This window comes from Cryptotermes secundus, unplaced genomic scaffold, assembly GCF_002891405.2.
Source record: "Cryptotermes secundus unplaced genomic scaffold, Csec_1.0 scaffold1394, whole genome shotgun sequence".
Classification (NCBI taxonomy): domain Eukaryota; kingdom Metazoa; phylum Arthropoda; class Insecta; order Blattodea; family Kalotermitidae; genus Cryptotermes; species Cryptotermes secundus.
In genome coordinates, this window is record NW_019744142.1 from 20,686 (window position 1) to 43,365 (window position 22,680).

The 22,680-nt window shown below is 40.6% G+C and overlaps 1 protein-coding gene across 4 annotated transcripts in view; it reads left to right on the top strand.

Moving 5' to 3' along the window:
* The window catches only part of LOC111874589 (mothers against decapentaplegic homolog 3), a 56,933-nt gene that overhangs the window by 10,983 nt on the left and 23,270 nt on the right, over positions 1-22,680 (top strand). For 2 of the 4 annotated variants that reach the window (XR_002844590.2, XM_033755515.1), the window contains exon 2: positions 12,986-13,057. The exons of 1 other annotated variant lie outside the window; for it this stretch is intronic. Coding sequence is in view for 2 of the 3 variants with exons in the window: in XM_033755515.1 (XP_033611406.1) it covers positions 12,986-13,057 (72 nt within the window). In the remaining variant the exon portion in view is untranslated. Of the gene's footprint in view, positions 1-12,985; positions 13,099-22,680 lie in introns of those variants that run through there. One more of the 4 variants, XM_023870212.2, reaches the window with a different exon arrangement.

The window sequence follows — 22,680 nt, forward strand, 5'->3', positions numbered from 1 at the left end:
GGTAATAGGCGAGTTCCCGCCCCGCCACTCCCCTCCGCGGTGACGTCACCGAGGGATATCGCGGTCGCTAGGCAACGCGAGTCAACAGCGGCGACGTTACGATAGTAACAGCGGTTACCTCCGCTAGCGTTACATAGCAACACAGCGCCAGGCAAAAAGGGTGCCTATTACGCGGCCGTTTTCCGTATGGTCCGATCGAGGCTACATGAGGCGCAGCGAAGGCTATTCACAGTCAGTTGTACTGAGTTGTACTGAGTCAGTCAGTGAGTCCTGGTGCTACCGCCGAGTTAGCCAGCAACTAGTCAGTTGTATTCTGGCATTTGGAGTGTACTATTTGTGATACTGCAGATAGCAGTAATCCTGAATCTGTAATTTGGGTGATTGTAAGTGCGAATGTGAAATAAAATTCGCTATATAAAATACGGCGTGAACTTATTTGTCGCGATATACGCCCGATACGCGACAATATTTAAAAGAAAATAAAAAATGAAAGAAAAAAACAAAGTCATAAACATAAAGTAGAAAACTCAAAACCTATACGCAAACAAACCAGAAAAGAAAATACAACAAAAGCAATATTATAATAAACAGAAATGACAAGTGGAAATACAGTAACCGGAACCCAAAAGCCCCACACATACTATATGGTACCATAAAACTACATAAAGAGCAAAATCTAGTCTGACCAGTTGTCAGTTGGAAAGATAGCCCAGGATATAAATTAGCAAAATACATAACACAGAATATAAATTACAACTACACAATGCTTATAATATTCAAAATTCTGTGATCCTTATTCATAATCTCAAAAGCATAAAAATAAATGATATTCGATATTGAAAACGTGTTTATCAATATACCACTTATAGAAGTAGAAAACATAAAAGAAATTCCCAACAACGATAATCACACACTCGAAAAAGAAAAACAGGAACTAGTAACCCTTTTGAACATCATCCTTGAACAAAACTATTTACAATTCAATGACTAGTTTTACAAACAAAATGAAGGCCTAGCAATGGGAGCACCCACCTCAGCAATCCTAGCTGAGACATTTATACATTACTTAGAACACACTAAAATCGTAAAAAAATTAAACGTCAAATTATCTACTACTATAGATATGTTGTTATGGCTCTGCAGCCCTTTGTCGGCCCTTGGCCACTACCTACACACAGAACAACACAAACAGAATAAACGTACACTATACAGACATTCAGCCGGTTACGGTACCCAAGCGGTCTAAGGCATGTGCTGTCTTTGCTTGCTCGGAAGCCAGGATCGTGGGTTCGAATCCCACTCAGAGCATGGATGTTTGTGTGCGTTTTTCTGTGTTTGTGTACAGGTAGAGGCCTTGCGACGAGCTGATCACCCGCTCAAGGATTCCTACCATATGTCTTAAGATCTAGTAAACCGAAGTGAACGGAGAGTTTCATGGAGGTAGGCCTAGGCCCAAACGAGGGCTGTAGTGCCAATGAAAAAAAAAATACGGACATTCATATTTTGAGTGGGATTGTAACCCACGATCTCAGGGTTCAGGCGAGCGAAGACAGTTCATGCCTTACACCACTTGGCTGCTGTTATCGGCACTATAGTTATGTAGATGACATTAATTATATATGACACACACATTGCACACCTAGAAGATACCTTGATGAAGTTCAACTCAGTACATCCAAAAATAAAATTTACAATTGAGAAGAAGTACGCAGTACACTAAACTATCTGGATCTAACTATCACGAACAAACATAATCAACCAACATTTGGAATATACACTGAAGTGCCAAAAGTCATGAGATAGGTACCTAGTATCATGTAGGACCCCCTCTAGCCCAGCGAAGTGCAGCAACTCGACATGTCATCGATTCCACAAGTGGATGGAAGACCTCTGGAGAGATGTTGAGCCATGCTGTCTGGATAGCCCCCCACAGATCCCTGGTATTTGTAGGTGCACGATTTTGGGTGCGAATGGACCTCTCCACCACGTCCCATAAATGCTCGAGTGGGTTCATGTCGGGCGAATGTGGTGGTCACACCATCTGTCGGAACTCTCCAGAATGCTCCTCGAAACAGTTCTGGACAACTCTGGCCCGATGACACGGTGCATTGTCCTGCTGGAATATCCTATCATGGGGGTACATGAAGTCCATGAAGTCCATGAAGGGCTGCAAATGGTCACCAAGCACTGTAACGTAGTGATCACCGGTCAATGACGTGTTTAGGTGGACAAGTGGACCCAACTCATGCTGCGTGAACACACCCCACACCAGTATGGAACCACCACCAGCCTGCACAGTGCCTTGTTGAGAGCTGAGGTCAATGGCCTCATGGGGTCTGCACCACACCCAAACCCTACCATCCGCCTGAAACAACTGGTACCGTGACTCATCGGACCATGCCACATGTTGCCAATCCTGCAGGGTCCAATTAGCGACGTCACAAGCCTAGGTGAGGTGCTGTGTCTGGTGTCGTGGTGTTAACAGAGGCACTGTCGTCGGTCTTCTGCTCCAATATCCCATGGAAGCTAAAGAACGCTGCACTGACCTGCTGGATATGCGTCTGTTACCTCCTGCATTGAATGTGGATGTGATTTCAGCCAGTGTCGCTTGTCTGTTACCATGGACAATTCTAGCTAGACGCTGCTGGTCACGATCATTAAGCAGTCGTGGTCAGCCACTGCGCTGTCCACTGTGGGTGGAAATGCCTTCCACAAGGTATTTCTGGTACACACGTGACACTGTGGATTGAGGAATGTTGAATGACCTCACAACTTTGGAAATGGAATGTCTCATCCACTTGGTGCCCACTATCATGCCCCGTTGAAACTCCAATAATTCACGTCGGCTTGCCATGAGCAGACTGGCCGGTGTTCATCCTGACTCACGAGAGAACACCTCACAACCGATACTGCTCTGGGCATTCCCAAGCCATCAAGGGATGTTGGCGCCACTTAAAAATAAATTTACATACTACTATCCCATGACTTTTGGTACTTGAGTGTATAAAAGACCTACTACTACAGACCTAATCATACACAGTGATTTATGCGACCCATACAAACACAAGATTCATTCATTCATTGGTAATCTGTCATACGACAGGTCCACAGTCTCTTCCAAAACAGTTCCTCCACTTAATGCGATCTCAAGCTTTCTCCTTCAGTTAAAATATCTTCTTCGGTCTTCTTCCTCGTCTTTTGGGCACTTCTATCTGCCCCTCCAGTTTGTTTGTCTCCAGATGAAACATCTCGCATACATGGTATCTCTGTTTTTGGAAAGAGACTATCCAGGAAAAGTGATAATGTGGTAGTTTTTCCATTTGCTTTCCACATCGCAGTACAACAGCCGTTCAAACCACTCTGGTCACGCCTCTTGCTATACGAACTTGAACCATCTCGAGCATCGTTTGCTCTGTGCTTCAAGTCGCTGCTGATGACGCTGCTTCCGGCATCAGTTTTTGGTTTTTGGTGTCTCTCTTCGTCTGATGCCTACCCTTTGACCTGTCCAGCAAGGGAGGCCCTGCCAGTAGCTACGCTACCGCTGGTATAGCTCTCAGGGTCCTTGGCATACTCAAACCCCCTCACCACGTTAAGGTGGAGACACCAACGAGGGGGACAAACACAAGATATCTGCAATAAATTACTTATTTAACCAAATGACCACATACCCAATTACCCATGAAAATATAGTAAAAAAGTAAAGCTATCCCCTGTACCAGGCCGTGAAGGCCCTTAGGGTTGTGAGACGTTGAGGGTCCCATACTATCTAGACAATCGGCTCAAAGATGGCGGTAAGGTTGTCAGCCTTATGCACCTGCCGCTCTTTACCCCCAAGGAAAATTATTTAATTCCTTGTATTCATTTCTGTTAGAGGCTGATTAAACCTCAAGGCCTAGTGCGGCTGGAAGGATTAGGTCAACTGGAAATAATCCAATGACCTCATCGGGACTTGAAACTGTGACCTTCCGGCTTGTAGCATAGCCCCTCAACCAACTCCGCTACCGCATGGCCCCCACGAAAATATAGACCAAGAATTAAATAGTATACAAGGAATACTAAAAGCAACCATTACAATCAAATAACACAATCAGCACAAATCAAAACCCTACCCATTAAAACCCATTGAAGACAGAGATAGGAAAATGGGCCACCTTCACATATAGCGCTGAAACGAGAATGATCACAAAATTATTTAAGAATACAGACAACACAGCGGAAACTACCAGGACAAGAAAAAAGCACCTAAAACCAATGGGAAAAATGACAGACTTATAATCAGAGTGGAGTGTACCAACAAAAATGCAATGAGTGCCCACTAAGATGCGTTTGGCAGGCGGAACGCACATTTAAAGTTCGATGTAGAGAACATATTCAAGTCAGTAAGATCCAACAAACTTCTAAATATGCTCAACACATACTTGACATGGACATATAGTGCAATCGAAGAGACAATGGAAGTAGTACAAATAAGAAAGAAGGGCAAATTTCTTAACACACTTTAGTTTTTTTAACATATGCGATTTGAATAGAAAGTATAAATGAATGACACTTTCGCACACATACATTACACTATATTTGACCTCAAAATAAAATATAACACATCTAGAAAACACCTTCCTAGACTCCCCCCCCCAGAACTACACAGGTGCTCCCTTCCCCTGGAACATCACATGAACGAAGCTACATACCCATAACATAAACACCAGGCAGTCCACAATGTAACCAGGGACAGACATGACATAAAAGCTCACACAGAAGGAATATACAGTACACCCTAAAGAAAGTAAGTTAAGAATATGTATTCCAAAATTATTAATTAAGATTTAAAACAGTAATAACATTTTAACAAAATCTAACCCAATCCGTTAACTAATAAGTTCACTCACTTTCATTCACTGGAAACAAAGTCAGAGCGACATACTGAAGAAGATAAGGGAGAACACACTAAAAACTAATAGCACTATTGCTAATAGCTTCTGTAACTGTAAGTAATTTACTTATACCATGAGACATGTAAATAACAACCCCAAACATAGACAGTAATATACTTCCAGATAGTATAACAGCGAACCCTGGGTGAAGGGCAACCTACAATGCATGACAAAACACAAAAACAATACAGAATTTTACATTCAACTACAAGAGAACTTTATAATTTTAGTTATTATTATTAGTTATTTAGAGAGGGTGGGTTTCCCCATGCACCGCGACCAGTTTGATCTATTGTCCTTCCCCCTATGATATTCTACCAGTCTCTTTACCCTACTGATAAATGGTGCGTACCATCAGTCCCGCCCAGCAAGCGAGTTCAGCCACTTGCTTAGCGGTGTCTATAATGCTTCCACCATCTATCAGAGGCCGTAGAGGCTATTGTTGGGCGGGAAACGTCCTGGAATTTGGCTCTGTGATCCCCTTTGGGGATATGAGGTTCTTTTACGTGTCGTAAAGTTACGACACGGGACACACAGCTTAAAGTCCCTCCCGGAGGACTTGTTCCCTGAATTTTTCCGCCCTTAAAAATTCTACCTCTGCCGGGTATTTGAACCCGCATACCACGAGTCATGAGGTGGGAACGTTACCTCTAGACTACGGAGGCTGCTTTATAATTTTAAATTTAAATTTTAAATTCTGGGAAATTTTAAAAGTAGAAAAATTCTTAGAACTTCGCTACAGTTGTCCATATTATACGATTGTGATTAGTAGTACTAATATGGATCCTCATTAGGTCAGTTCAGTAACTAGGAACATATTTGATGAATTAGCCAGAAAATGGTCCCATATGCGGACTGAAACTTGTAGAAGCCATTAAATAAAGCCAAGGTAAGCAGTTCGATTGGTTTATTTTTATTCATTGTTGTGTATTATAGCATGTAGATCCATTGCTGGGCAACAGTCATGAAACAACGCCTGTTGCTGGGGCTGCATATTGTTAATGAATGGGGTTACGCAACCTGTTACAAGGTGATGTGGAACACATTCCTGCCCAAACGGGTAACATATGAGAATGAAAATTGTGTTGTCTGCGCGGGCCATGACAAGGAGTTATAAGGAAGATATTTGGGGCAGCCAAGGCAGTTCTGTATGGCAGGCTGTGAAGAAAAGAGTTAGTTGCAAGAGTGCTCAGTTGAGAGTCTAGCTGTGAAGAAAAACTTTATGTATGATGTCTGGAGTATGTAATTCAGTGAGACTGTTACGGTTCCTGTGTTAAAATTCATTTTCAGGAAATGGCTGGCGGAGACAGTAATAGACCGATAGTGATCTGTAAAGTGTAGTTATGAGTCCTGAGTGTATAAACGATCAATCAGTCAAGTCACCAATCCAAATCCTGTCGATAGTCACACACACACACACATACTACATGAAAACTGACGTCAAAAGTGATCGGATGGGATGCTGCATTGGATCATCATCCTTATATCGCGATACTACAAAAATGGAACAAACCACGGAACTTCTGAAAGCCATTGAAGAAATGCTACAGCAAATGAAAGATGATAAAAGAAACAACTGGAGAAAAATGGATGCTAACGAAGCAGAAATGAAAGCCAAGGTGGAGGCCGATTAAGAAAGAATGGAAGCCAATATGATTCTTGGAGAGAAGGCAATAAGGCCTGCCGAGAACCAACGGAGGTCTGTCTAGAAAAGGTGAAGGTCAAGACGGGTGTCAGTTGAAAGGAGATGAAGGCCTGGGGAAGGCCTAACCAAAGAAGCGGGAGGTAAATTCAGAGGAAGTTGTCTGTAGTGGTGCATGAGGAAGTCTCTAAAGAAGAGGCCGCAGTGGAAACTGTCAGCACTGAAGGAGCAGCATGGGGACCTGCATCTAGGCGTAAGGTGCTGCTGACACCCGAAGAAACAGACCCGGGGCAATGATGGGTCCCGGAAGAAGTTGGCCGGAGCCCGCAGAGGGATGACCTGCTGTATCATCCTTGCATGGCATAAGGGACACTGTTGTCATGGACAAGGCTGTATCAGGAACCCAGAAAGGATGAACGTTATGGAAGAGACGTTAGCTGAAACAGGAATACATCAGTGGAATAAGGGACCGAGACATAAAGAAACAACTATGTCTGCAGAAGGGAAGGACATCCAACAGGATCATCGGGAAGACCGTAGAGCTGGAGGTTGTGAGGCAAATAGTTGAATCTTCCATTAGACTATGTACAATGAGGGACTGGACATCGTGGAGGGGTCGGCCCTCTCAGAAATGAAAAAAGAAACTGCGCATGGAGTAAGAACTGTGAATGTAGGCACACTGATCACTCTCGGAAATTTGCCTGTACCAGCTGGAGAAAGTTGATGGTGGCACACATGGACCAACTGGCACCCTGTGAGAGAACTGATCGGGACGAGCGGCTTGAAGGAGGGATCAGCAGGAGTGGTTGGAGAGAAATCACCATGAAAAGTGAACCACGGGAAGGAAGACGAGGCCAATCAAAGACGTTACTAGCACAGCCCTTGTGAATGGTGGTACACCGGTCATTTAGGAGGGAGCAGTGTAGCATGTAGACCCTTTGCTGGGTAACGATCGCGAAACAATGCCCGTTGCCGGGACAGCAGATTTTTAATAAACGGGGTTAAGCAAACCGTTGCTGGGGTGACGAGAACGTATTCCCACAGAAACTGTTAGCATACCTGAATGAATGGTGTGTTGTCTATGCAGGCCGTGCCAAGGAGTTGTAAGGAAGGTATTTGGGCAAACAAGGCAGTTCTGTACAGGGGCTGTGAAGAAGAGGGTTAGTTGGAAGAGTGCTCAGTTGATAGTTTGGAGTGTGTAATCCAGTGAGACTATTATAGTTACTGTGTTAAAATCCGTTGTCAGTAAACGACAAGTGGAGACTGTAACAGATTGAGGACACTAGTTATTGTGCGTCAATGATCTGTAAAGTGTAGTTACGAGTTGTGAGTGTAGTGATCAGTAAATTGAGTCAGCAATCCAAACCCTGTCAGTAGTCATACACATACTACGTGATAGTATGATGCACAGGAACAGGAATTTGGCTCAATATATAATGGACTATCATCAGTAAATAGCCTTCCTTTTGTGGGAATTTCCTTGCCAAGAATTACTTCTCATATAAATTACGTAGTGCATTTGCATCAAAATCCACAATTTTCTTTTCTCTTCCCCTCTCTTTTGGTTTGTACATTTTATGTGTAAGAGCCATGATAGTGGGGCACACGATAGTGTAGTTGGTTGAGGCACTGTGCTACAACAGGCTGGGAGGTCATGGGTTCAGTTTCCAGTGAGGTCACTGGATTTTTCAATTGACCTAATTCTTCCAGCTGCACTATATCCCTGGGGTTGACTGCCCCTAACAGAAATGAGTACCAGGAATCTTCCTGGGGATAGAGAGTGGCCAGCGTGTATGGCTTAGAACCTCACCACCATCTGTGAGCCGATTGTCTAGAAAATGTGGGAACCTTGATGTCTCACAACCCTGTGTGTCTCCATGGCCTGTTATAAGGATAGCTTTACTTATTTTTAAGAGTCAGGATAGCTCAGTGAGTATAGCGACAGGGCTGCAGACAGACTTGATGAGCAAAGAATCAGGATTTGATTTCTGACTGGGGCAAGATATTTTTCTCTTTTATTAATTCAGTGTACAGTGATCCTGTATGCACAAAGGAAAATAAATATTTTGACTTCTATTCAGCAGCTAGATCAGTTACAGAATTCAAATGTTCCATGCTTTTCTGGCAGTAAAGAAGTTTTATTAGTTGCAAAAAGATTGTGCCTTTCGACTGTTATGTGTTGTGGTGTGTACTGTGTGAAAACATAGGAGTGATTGACAAAGGCTCTATGACATATTTCTGATAGTTTTTGACAGGACATATGTTATCTACATATGTGAACTCACTGCAGTTAAAGATTAGTTTTCTACAATTTCACAGTCCGTCCACATCCAACATAATGACATGCTCTGAGTATTTATGTCATATGTTTCAACAGGAACAGCTCCAGGATGAGCAAAGTAGTTGAAATATTGACGTGAGAAAAGTGATAACTTATGATGAAGGTAAATGTGGCTAACATTATGGCTGTCAAGTCTTTTGACTTGTTAGTTACTTTATTATTGTATTTGTTATATAAAATGAAGGGGGCATGCGGTAGCGTAGTTGGTTGAGGCACTATGCTACAAGCCGGAAGGTCACGGGATCGAATCCCGATGAGGCCATTGAATTTTTTTCAATTGATCTAATCCTTCCAGCCACACTATGGCCCTGGGGTTGACTCAGCCTCTAACAGAAATGAGTACCAGGAATATTCTTGGGGGTAAAGGGCGACTGGCGCGTAGGACTGACAACCTTACCGCCATCTATGAGCCGATTGTCTAGAAAATGTGGGAACCTCAATGTCTCACAACCCTATTGGCCTCCGAGGCCTGTTACGGGGATACCTTTACTTTACTTTACTTTTTTTATGTAAGAGGAGCAATAAGAATACAAATAACAACAACGATGATAATAATAATAATAATAATAATAATAATAATAATAATAACAACAACAACAACAATTCAGTTCAACTATTCGAGTTGTGCTAAAAGCAGTGGCCGNGAGTCCTGTATCTTGTAACTAAGGATGTTTCAAGTTTTAAGGAACTTATCATGGCGAAAATTATTATTTGCAATATTTGTAACCTTGCCATCGAATTATTTTGAGGACATAGGGACGGAGCATTTTTCAGAGGATCTGTCTTTATAGTCAACAAACTTTCTAAGTTCCATCGCAATGTAAGAGTTTGTTGACTGGGGTGGAATAATTCCTCCGCCAGTGCTACAGTGGCCTATTCCATTCCTGTAAAAACAGTGAGGTCTATGTTCAGGACTTCTACAAAAGAATTGTAAACATGCAAACTTAAGCTCATTTAAAATTCTTTATTGGAGTCTGTCGTAACACAATATAACGGTCAAGGTTAAAATTACCTTAGCTACATGTTTTGGCTTTTAAAGCCATCATCAGGCAAAACACATGATTACCATATTCACGCACTATTGAACTGCAACACTAATATATATTTTAAAAAGAAGTGCTTAGCTGAGAACTTGACACCAAAATATGCAATGTTGTTGTGTTACGATAGACTCCAATAAAGAATTGTATATAATAACACAACAGGATGCATGAAATGAAAATTATAAATGCCAGTCAAGCAAGCAGTATTTATGAATACGTGAACACTAAGCTAAACTATTGAACTGCAACACTAATATATATTTTAAAAAGAAGTGCTTAGCTGAGAACTTGACACCAAAATATGCAATGTTGTTGTGTTACGATAGACTCCAATAAAGAATTGTATATAATAACACAACAGGATGCACAAAATGAAAATTAAGCTCATTTGTTGTAAGTTCTCTAAGAAGGTTTTCCTTCCTTTTTGCCCTTTTTTTTAATCTTGCAAAATATGTAAATATGGATGTGGTTTCAAATTTCATGATTGTAGACCATGTCAAATTCAAGGAATTTGAGAGTTGTTAGAAGCATATAAGATGACAAGGAAGATAATTATTGCATTTCTGTATGCTGTTATCTGGCACCATTTTGCTTCGGCCTTACAAAATTGTTATCTAATTCTGAAGGACTCTGATAATAATGTATTAACACTTGGTATTGCAATTTTTAAAAATGGAATGTAATGTTTGGGAGTTGCTTCTGCTCCTATCCTCTGAAACCAGTGTCGTCACTTGTATATAAGCTTTATAGAATATATGAAATATGCCATTTGCACTTCCTGGCGTATTGTAATGAAGATGTATTGTGGTGTCAGTATTCTTTACAGAAGCAGAGAATGTTGAAGTCTATTGAGACTAGACAGTGCCAGTTATTGTGCAACTGGTTTTGACCCATGGCTCACATATAACTGTTATGTTAGTTATTTGGGGAACAGATAATTTCTACAGGACTGTGGCCACCAGTCTCTTGCACTTGTCTCCAATAGGCTTTTTCTGCGGGTGTATGGAAACAGTCCACAAATCTTGGAGCCATTCAAAAACAATGAAAATTGCAATTTTTATGTTGGTCAATGTTGCTTTTTCGTGTGTATGGCAATATGGTTACTGGGCCAGTGCACATTGTAATTATGTTTGTGATCTTGGTGAAGATAATGTGTAAGGGTAGAGGTATGGGAAAACTTATCCCTGTTCTTAATTATGTAATGAAGCATTATGCCATGAATGCATGTAGGGGAGTGGAGGTTGAGCTCCACCATTCTTGAGCTCAGCACTGGGTGGAGGTTAGTGGTCAACTTCATGTCCCTGCTGCTTTACCTCAAGGGATTCCTGGTACCCATCAGGTAGGAGTCTTGATGGGCCCCAGAGCTAGTCTTGATTCTATGGAGAAGAGAAAAATTTCTTGCCCATGCTGAAAATTGAGCCCTGGTTGTCCAGCCCATAGCCTAGTCACTACATCTACTAAGCTAAACTACAGAAAGTAATAAAACAGTGAAGAGTGCTGTCTTCTGGCATCTGATGCTGTGTAGTCTAGTAGAAGTTTACTGGCATTTTGGAGGAATGTACTGTCTCCATCTTCAGGTTCAAAGAGTAAGCTTAGCAAGCTAATTAGCGTGGTTTTACTTGCTGCTGGCTTGCATGGTTTATACTTTGACCCTGAAGATGGAGACACGTGTTCTTACAGAACATAACGAATCTTCTACCAGAGCAGATGGTGTCACACTCCAGAAGATAGCACTGTTCCATAGTCACTGAAGTAAAACCACAAATCTAATATAATAGCACAGTATTTGTGTATGATGAAGGTCACAGGTTCAGTTCCCTGTGAGGTCATTGGATTTTTCAATTGATCTAATCCTTCTAGCCACACTGTGGCCCCAGCGTCGACTCAGCCTCTAACAGAAATGGTACCAGGAATCTTCCTGATTGTAAAGGGGGGCTGCTACATAAGGCTGACAACCTCAGTACCGTCTGTGAGCTGATTGTCAGAAATTGTGGGAGCCATGATATCTCACAGTCCTATGGGCCTCCATGTCCTGTTACTGAAATAGCTTTACCTTTTACCTCAAACTGGTGGAATATTTGCTTAAATGTTGTCTTGTAAATTGTCTCAGCTATTCTTTACCCATTTTATAAACATTTTATGACTTTTGGTTAGTATCACTATATGGAGATTGTATGAGACAGGAAATAGGACATTAGGATCCAATACAAACTTTTACATATGGCTTTTAGTTGAAATGACCTTGTCTGCAGTTTTATCATACTTTGTGTTCATTGAATTTTTATATGTAATGCGCGTTGAGTGTCAGCTTTGGTGAAACTGGGTTGGCTTCTAGTCATGCCTTCTGCCGTGGTGTCTCTCTGTGTATGAATGCTTGCCTTCTCCAAATGGGACAGACTAGGGTGTGTTGTGACCTCATTTGACACAGGTTCCCAGTAGGCAATGTCTGTTTCTACATAAATGAACAAATTATCAGGACCATTACTGAAACAGCTGCTTTAATGCTGTTGATACATTCTGCAGAATTTAGGAATATTAAAAGCTGTAAGTTAGCAATAATATGTTGGTGAGAGCATTCTACTATTGTTGTATAAATTAGACTTGTTTGTATTTGACAGGTTTAGGAGAATTAATGATATTTTGGAATTTGGGGTTTGATTATCAGGTAGATTTATTAATGAAAGGTAGTGATCAAAAAAATGTAAAATATCTGTAAAGAAATCAGCAGGACCTGACGAATTGTTGAGATTTTACAATATAGAAACCACCTAGTCTTTTACCAGCTGGTTTTCTGGTAGTAGACTGGTTTACATGTCTTTATGGTTGTTGGAAGATCTAATGAAATCTTGGTTAGAGTTGGACCTCTTAAGTGGTGGTGCAGGACACTAAATATTCCTTTGCTTTCAGTATGGGGTTATTCCCAATGTTTTATTGAGGCACAACAAGGTTTTGCAAGGCTGGGACAAGCTAATTGCTGTGTCAGGCCTGTTACAGCACTTTCTTTAAATGATATGCGTTATTGTTACAGTTTACGTGCCGAGCGGTCTCGGGCGACGCCAGGGGGGGCGCTAGTGCAGGACCCTACGACCCACGGCAGCAGGTTAGACTGACAAAATCTGACTTAATGCTGCTAGGTGTTAGGTAATAATTTTTTGCTTGGAATAGAAGGCATAACACCGCATACAGTTTGCATGTTCAGTAAAATTTTGTGTAAATATTAAATTAGGTTACAGTCTTCAAAAATATGTTACATATTTCTATAAATCATGCTTTTTTTGGTACTGACACAAAGCATGTCGTATTTGTAACAAAACTATAGAAATTGTGACTTCTTTAAAATGGTGTTAGGTTGTCTTCAATACCCGTAAAGTGAAACCAGGGTTGACGTATTGTGGACATGACAGAGGGGATTGTTTCATATAAGAACCTTTTATGCTTCTGTACCAGTCTTCTTTCATTGTTTAACAGCTTCCAGTTTTAATGGGTGTGTTTTAACCTGTTGTTTCAGATATGCCACTTGTAGCTAAAGTATGTGTAGTCCATGGATTCTCATCATTAGGATGTGGAACAGATTAATACACAGTAACCACACTGTTTAAGGACCTCTCACTTTCTGAAACCTTGTGTAGTCTTCAGTTTTGTTCCATTGTTACATTACTTTGTGTGTATGTTTTTCAAGTGTTGTCAGGGCTTTCTATGAGAACTCTGAAGGACACGGCTACAGTCGCAATAAGATGACGTGTCAAGACTGGCATGGAAATTATCCAGCTACATCAAGAGCAACAGACTCTTCAGTTTTAGAGGAATTTTCTCATATTTTAATTTTGTTTTATGATGTGCTCCAACTATTCTGAGAAAAGGTCATTTTTGTAAGTTGTGAGCACCTCTGAAGTCTTTGGCTGCAGAACATATCTTTCAGCTCTGAATGATCTTAGCTGTAGATGTAAAAGCATTGGTATTTATTTGTAAGCCATACTTGCCCTCTTTTGTAACTGCTGGTCTTTAGTTAAGCATACTTAGGGGGAGGTCTTTATTATGATGGGATCACTTGAAGGAGTGTGGTAACAAATTGAAAGACCTATATTCTGGAAATGTGGAAAGGTCCAGTGGTTTTCTGTCATGGTATATGAACGGGTTTTAGAGCTGGAATGGCAAAAATTACATTTTTCTATCAACTTACAGGCAACAATTAATTGACTTCAGATATTAAGGGGCATCAGGTTCCTGAAACGCTAGTATACTTGATTGTTTCTGTTCATGTCATGTTTTTATGTATATTAGCTCAAGCCTTGACTACTGTTATCCAGTATGGACTTATATGGAAGTCCATTTTGAGGCACATTAACACTTTGCGGACCAGCAACTGAAATATTTAAATCACTCTGGGGACCGGCATTTTTATACCTACTACCCTAACTTGTGCACTGTTCACTTTAAAAATTGATATAAAATCTAATTAATTTTATGAACCAAAATTTTTGGAGAACCTTTACCAATGCTCCTAGAAGTGCTTGAGAATGTGATATTTCTGGAAACATTCCCCTTTGTGAAGTGGCATTACACACTTGCAAATGTAGACAGTCATAGGCCTTTTTTTGTGAACTGCGCAAACACGGCATTGCCTAGAAGGATGCTTCCCCTTGGAATGTTCACTCTTCACAATTTTCAGGAGGGTATGTTTCCCCATATCACCTGAGAGTCNTAAGCCACAAGGCAACTTTCACTTTTATTATCTGTGGCCACAATTCTTTGTTGACCCCTGTCACTTCCACTGTGTGAGTCACTAATCACTACTCCTTCACAAGGCAGTCAGATAGCTCATCTGAAAACAAGTCAGAGAGATCGCTTTGCCTTCAACCACTTTTGTCCTTGAAACATATTCCCCTCTACTAACTTCTTGCCTGGTACATAAACAGCTGGAAGGGGCAAAGTTTATTTTCTTTTGGAGTAGGGACCCTAGCCAGCCAGGTCAAGTTACTGTAGCATACATTCTGAAGATTTATTATGCAGTATTCATTGCAGTTGCATGGCTCCAGAGCAAGGTATAGTGTGTTACAACCTAATGTGTCCTAAAAGCCTGATATCATGCGACCGGTCCGCCAGGTTTAAGTGAAAAGCCTGATATCATGCGTCTGGCCCGCAAAGTGTTAAAATTAATACCCCTATTAATGCAATTACCTAAAATGTTGTAAAGATATTGTTTAAGAGGCGTGTTCTTGGTACCCTGCAGAAATGGAACTTGAACACACATGAATGCAGGAGTAGCTTTCACGTACACTGTAGAGCCTCAACATTCATGTGAATTAAGATTAAGAGAGTCAAATTTAGGCTGTTTGTGTCTGTATAGAAGGTTAATTAAAATCCTCAACAAAGCAAAGTGAACTTATTGTGTAGGGATTATATATTTATTGCCTGTACACCTAATGTTTTATTTATCACATGTATTCTTAAATCCACAGGTAGGAAGCCCCTTATATGAGCTGGGCTGGTCTTATTCACTTGGCAAATGTGAATTTGCGTATTGTGTAGTATAACAGTATAACAGTAGTATAACAGTGTGTAAGCTTGATATTGGATGTGGGAGTAGCATGTGAAAGGATATCATTTTTATGGTATTTTGTTAGATTTGAGTTTCTCATGGTGCTGTGACATTGTAATCTGGTAGAAGTTTACCAGCATTTTAGGGGAATATACTTCCTCCATCTTCAGGGTGTGCTTTCTTGGCTTTTGTTTGGTCCTCAATATGGTAACATTACATTCTTCTGAAACACTGGTAAACTTCGACCAGACAATACGGCTTCAGGTCCAGATGAGACTGCTCCACAGTGAAATTGTGTTTTGGGGTCTCGGGAACATGTTTCATATTGTAGCATGTATAGCCGTTACTGGGGCAACAACGAAACAACATTTACTCCTGCATCAGGTGCTTAATAAGGAAGTATATACAGTTGTTACTGGATAATGCCTTCACAAACAAATCCATTCCCACTGAGTACAGCAATGAAGGGTGTTTCCTGCATGGGCCTTGCTGAGAAGTTGTAACAAAGTGAGTTGTCAGTAGTCAGTTGTGAAGAGAAGACTTGGTTGGTGCAGTTGAAGAATCCTCACTGTTAGAAGCCTTTACCAGGGAATGACTGGTGAAGACACAGCAGACTGAAAAGACTTAGTGTGTGCTGTAGTGATTTGTTAAGCGTGGAAATCAGTGATGACACTGTAATTATTTGTAGTCATTAGTCGTGTGTTAAAGTGGTCAATAAATGCAATCTCCAATCCAAAACCCTTTAGATGGTCCCTGAGCCACATGCCAAAGTTGTCAGTATATAGATCTCCAGTTTTTGTTTATTGTTCTGATAATTATTTGAGCACATGATATTTCTTTATTTGAAAAATGTTAACCCAAGAAGAGATGATCAGTTTTAGTTATTCCTGTGATAACTGATATCCTTCCTTTTACATGATGATATGCTACATGCACTAGAAGAGTATTTGTATGGCTGTTGAGTTGTGGGTTGAGCATTTTAATTGCATAAATTGTTTTTTCCACTTAAACCTCTTGTCAGTTAGAGACACTTGATTCAGTTATTTGTATACCATTTTCACAGTTTGAAGAAATGTCAAAAGTTTTAGTTTAAAGGAGGCACAGCACTAGACATTCTAAGGTTAATAGTTCCGCCTACTGCTGGGATATCTTGTAGTGGATAGTGAACCAACTTGTAAAGCACCATGCATGATGATTTACATCAGATGGAGTTGATCTAGTGGTAGTGCTCTGACTTGTATGTGGGATGTGCTTGCTTCTGATTCCAGCCGGGATGCCAGCATTCATGACTGAGGCTTTCTTGGTTTTCCTCAATCCCTCCAGATAAATGCTGGGATGGTGCCTCGATTAGGCTATGGCCACTTTGTTCCAAATCCTTCTTAATTAATCATTGTATTAGTATAGTATTAGTATTTATTCGGTATTCCAGACATCCACAAGATGGATACAGGACTTGTCCTCACTCAGTACATACAGACCAATTACAAAAGTTGTTTACATGGAACATTACAAGAGTATAAAATATAAATAGTTAAGACCTTGGATTACATAAATAAAAAGTCAGAAACATGTCATTTAAGAACAGTCATATTAAATAAGAAATCCACAATAAACAAATAATTATGAGTCACAAATAGTAAATAAATCTTTCAGATTACTGAAAATAAGATTAATTATTAATTAAGATTAATTATTATTATTTATTTCATCCATAGCTGTAGAGAATTACAATTTGACATGTCAACCATCAACATCATCACATCAAAAATAACATAAGTAAAAAAAAAAATAACATAACATTCACACAGTGACTCATGACTATAATACAGCAATACATTTTTAACTTAATTTAAGAATAATAAATACTCCAAAAAAAGACATAAGAATAAATATTTTAAACATATAGACAGATTTATTAACAAGCAGTTTACAAAAATTAATAATAATAAATACTCCAAAAAAAGGCATAAAAATATACAGACAGATTTATCTACAAAACGGTCCATGTCAACAATTATTAAAAAATTCTTGAAGAGAATAGAAGACAATGAAGAAAGCGGTCTTCTGGGATTTGGCACCATGTATATGTGGTGTTAACCGACCGGTTAAAGACAGCCTGGGCCTAAGGACACCGGCTGTATACAGTATCCCATGCGAGTGCGGAAAGGTCTGTATTGGGTAGACAGGCTGCTCTGTGGACATGAGGTTGAAGGAGCATCAGTGGCACATCCGTCTCGAACAACCGGACAAGTCGGCCGTAGCTGAACGCAGCATCGATCTGGTACACCGCATTCAGCTTCAGAACACCTCCATCCTCGCCACCAAGACCCACTATATGGATTGCATCGTTAGGGAGGCAATTGAGATTGAACTGCATCCAGAAAATATGAACAGAGAAAAGGGGGGTTTTGTCTCAGCAAGTCTTGGAAGCCTCTCATCTGTTCTCTTAAAAACCCCCACCGGGATATGACGCCAGATCCAGAGGGCCACACAGGCCATGACCAACCAACATAACAACCCCCCCCCTCAGCGGGTTAGTGCCCAGCCTTTGACCTTGCCTTTCTCTCCCCCAACACAAAATCATGCTTGTCCCAGCTCCTTTCCACCCCCCTCCCACTCTACTGTTTTCACTTGTATACTTGCCCTTCCCCCCTTCCTTTTCTGCTCTCACATAGCTGTGTATATTTCCAACACCAGTCTGCTTTTACCGGTTCTCACGGTCTCTTCGCTTGCAGATTTCTTATATTTTTTCTTCTACCCTGAAGATGGAGGCGATACGTTCCTCCGAAACGTCGGTTAACACCACATATACACGGTGCCAAATCCCAGAAGACTGTTTTCTTCATAGTCACCGCCGTGAAAGCCTCAAATCTTACAGAGAATAGAAGACATTACACAACAAATAATTCTTAAGTTTCTTCTTAAAAACATTAAAATTTTTAACATTCTTTAATTCAGTTGGAAGGACATTAAATATTTTGGTTCCCATACTAATCATCCCTCTCTTGCTATGCTCAGTATTGCAAAATTGTACATACAAATTGTGTTTATGGATAGTGTTATAACCATAAACATCAGAATACTGGGTGGTATAAATCTTATTTTTTATCATAAAACATAGGATCTCAAAAATATATAAGGAAGTAACAGTTAAAATCTTTAATTCACGAAAGAAATTTCTACAGGAAACTCTATTTTTAACTCCTTTTATCACCCTTACACATTTTTTTCTGCAGTTTAAATAGAGTTTTAGAGTCCTTTTGCACCCCACCTCAAAAAATAATACCGTATTTCAACGCGGACTCAAATTTTGCAAGATACACACTTCTTAAAACAGTTTGGCTCACTGAGTCCCGTAGGGATTTTATCAAATAGGTAGTCTTGCTAAGTTTTTGACACACATATTGGGTGTGGGTTGCCCAACTTAAATCTTCAGTAATGCAAATACCCAAAAATTTTACATCCACTGAATAACCCACCTCCTTATTATTTAAATAAAAAAGGGGTCTGGTAATTTGAATAGATCTGCTTCCCCCAAAAAATAATACCTTTGACTTATCCATGTTTATTATTAAACAATTTTCATAAAACCATTTTTCTAATTGAGTCTTTACATTTTGAATTTTTTCATTTAATGATAAAATATTTTTTCCAGTAATCAATATATTTGTATCATCAGCAAATAGTACTACCTCTGCATTATGTATAACTTGGGGCAGATCATTTATAAATAATAGGAATAAAAGGGGTCCAAAAACAGAACCTTGAGGTACACCATATTTAATTACTTTAAGAGATGAGGTAACTGTGTTCATTTTTGAAGTCTTTTGATCCATATAGTGAATTTCAACAAACTGTGATCTATCTGTAAGATACGATCTCATCCATGCATGAGATATTCCTCTCACTCCATAAGGTTCCAACTTTGCAAGCAGCAAGTTATGATTAATAACATCAAAAGCCTTTGATAGATCCAGAAATATACCAAAGGCCAGTTGTTTATTATCTAGTGTTTTCTGAATTTCTCCAATAAAAGTTTAATTGCCGTGGATTTATTTTTTCTAAAACCATTTTGAGCATTTGATATCAGATTGAATCTATTTAAGAAATTTACAACCCTATTGTACATCAATGTTTCAAGAATTTTTGAAAAAACAGACAAAATTGAGATTGGTCTGTAATTTGCAATATTTTGTTTCTGTCCTTTCTTAAAAATAGGTCAAACTTTTGCAATCTTCATTTGATTTGGAAAAATGCCAGAACTTAGTGACAGATTAAATATAAAAGTCAAAGGCTTTTTTATGGTTTAGATACATTGTTTAACATATCCGGAATGCACAGTAGAACTCATAATTATAACAAAACAGGCATTATGAAATGAGTTTACAATGAACAAAAATCATAAATTACAAATATAATACACAAGTGAGCCATACAATTTACATTCAGATATGTTTATTATAACTACTCTCATTATTGATCAAAGTACTCTTCTAATGAGTAGAATGAATTCGCGTATAAAATTTTTTTTAAAGTGGTTTTGAATTTAATTATGTTACCATTAACATTCTTAATATGAGAGGGTAATTGGTTAAAGATTTTTATCCCTGAATAATAGGCTCCTTTTTGATAAATGGATAAGTTTGCCTGTGGAGTATATAAATTATTACTTTGCCTAGTTTCTAGGATGTGACTTTTAATGCTTGTTATAAAAAGGTCTTTATGTTGAACTACAAACATCAATAAGGACAATAAATATCGAGATGTCAGAGGCAAAAGATGTAGTTTCTTAAATAAGTCTCTACACGAAATCCTATTCCCACATCCTTCCATAATTCTAATTGCTTTTTTCTGTAAACGAAAAATTGTGGTGCTGTGTGGGGAATTACCCCAAAATATGATTCCGTAGCTCATCAACGAGTAAAAGAAAGCAGCGGTCCAACCGTTCATTGCTGTATGGCCTATCTACTGACAGTGGTATACAGCAACTTACAAATGAAAGATGGTATATGTCTCAGCATGCATGGTATAATATACAATTATAATTTAATGTTGAAATTGGTCTTACTGTTGAAAATTGGGATCTACCCTGTTAGTAGTAGTAATGAGGAATATTGTTTATTTATGGCGGTAGTGTTTCATGTACATACACTCACTGAATTTCCTAGGAGTCAGCATAGCTCAGTATAGTGACAGGCAAGAGGCTGGATGGCCTGGGTTTGATCCCCAGCAGTGCAAGATTTTTCTCTTCTCCATGGTGTCCAGAGCGACTCTGGGACCCACCCATTTCCTGTCCATTGGATTGGGGGCTCTTTTCCCTGAGGGTGAAGTGGTAGGGGTATGAAGCTAACCACTCATCTCCATCTGGTGCTTAGGTCAAGAAAGGTGGACCTATACCCCATATGTCTTCATGGCATAGTGCTGAACTAATTAATCACAGGGACAACTTTTTTTTTTTTGCATTTCCTGAATTTCCTATTTTCTCATTGGTTTTAGTTAGTACATTAGAGGTTGCCTTATGGTTTGTGGTGAACCAAAATAACTTGGTTTACAGTTTGAGGAATAGAATAAATATTGTAACGTGTTTACGTTACCGAAGACGCCGTAGAGATGGTTAATTGGTTTATTTAACAATCTATAAGTAACGGCTACAATTAATTATTACACAGTTGTGGGGTTTCACACTTTATAACCCTAAGCGCATTAATCTGTTAACACTGTTGCGAGGTTTCACACTTTATAACCCTATGCGCAAATCAGTTCGCTCTGCCTTCAGTAGGCTACACGTTTACAGTAGGGGAGCTTTGTATCACTGTATCACACACTCCCAATTACACAATCACACACACGTCCGGTTCTTCTTTCCGCGACGGCTGCTATACTCCAATGGTAGTCGGCTGACTGGAGAACTGTTGATAACACACGCGGCGACTGTTACGTTACAACTCGGAACTGTCTTCGGCGATGGCCAGGTTACAACTAACTCGGTGGCTGTCACAGTACAACTGACTCACAGCCGCTGTGCAGCTCACTTATACAGCTGCAGTGCTGCCCGGTTGCGTAATGAGTGCCACGTCACAGTAGGAAGTTGATTACGGGTACGTAGCGTTGCGCGTTACGTCACCGCGGAGGGGTGGGAGGGGAGCGCTGCGTTACCGCCACGCGCCTGTGGCCTGAGTTGCCACGTTGCTGCTGGGTAGGGAGGAGTTCTCCGCTGCGCAACATGTTACACTGCTCCCTCCTTAAGGCTGTTCGTCCCAAATAGCCTAACGGTGCACCCCCGTTCCTTTTCCGTCCCGTAGCTGTGCTTGCAGTATCTCCTGTTGTTTCGGCTACTCTTCTTGCAGCGACTATTCTTCGTCCGTTACATCCGCTCCCCTCTTAAGACAAAGCTCGTCTCGAGCGGTTTCCTTTCAGCTCGCCAGAAGATCCAGTCGTGTCCCATTCATCCATCACTTTCATTCTCTGGCACATTCACTCTCTCTGGGGAGGCCGGGTCTTCTACATTACCGGTTCCTCCTCTGCATGAAGTCTCCTTTTCCGTTTTGGAGGAGGTCGTCCCCTCCACAAGGTCCAATCCTTACCGTGTCGTAGGCCGACAGAAAATCTGGCCACTCGCTCGGCGATCTGCAGTCTTGCAGTTTTTCTCAAGTCTGCTTCCTTCACATATCGCGGCTGTCCGCCGCCTAGGTCCTTCACTTCATTTCTGCGTTGTAGTTGATGTCTCAGGCCTTGGTCCCTGATGCCAGTGTTGCGTTCCGGCCCTTTCCACAGTCTCTTCCCGAACGTCCGTTTCTTGGCGATTTCCAGTGCGACCTTATTCTTGATTTGTCCCATACGCCTGTGTCCTACACAGCGTGTAATCTTTATTGTGGTGGCGGTCACTTCTTTCCGCTGACATCCAAAGGTTCCCAGGGGACTATCCTTCTTGAAGGCAATTCTCCAACGTCGTGCCACTGTCGCGCGACGGGATGACTTCCTGCAGGGGGCAGCCAACTTCATCCGGGGTCCACAGTTTTCCCGTGTCGAATTCTTTATATTTCGTCGATGTCGGTCCCTGCACCTTTTCTTCTTCGGTTCTCCGACCGGCATTACTTCGGCGTCTTGTATGGGTACCTCTAGTAGTTCTGCCGCCTCAGGTTTCCTGTTCGCTGAAGCCGGCGTTTCATCTTCTGGACGTGCCT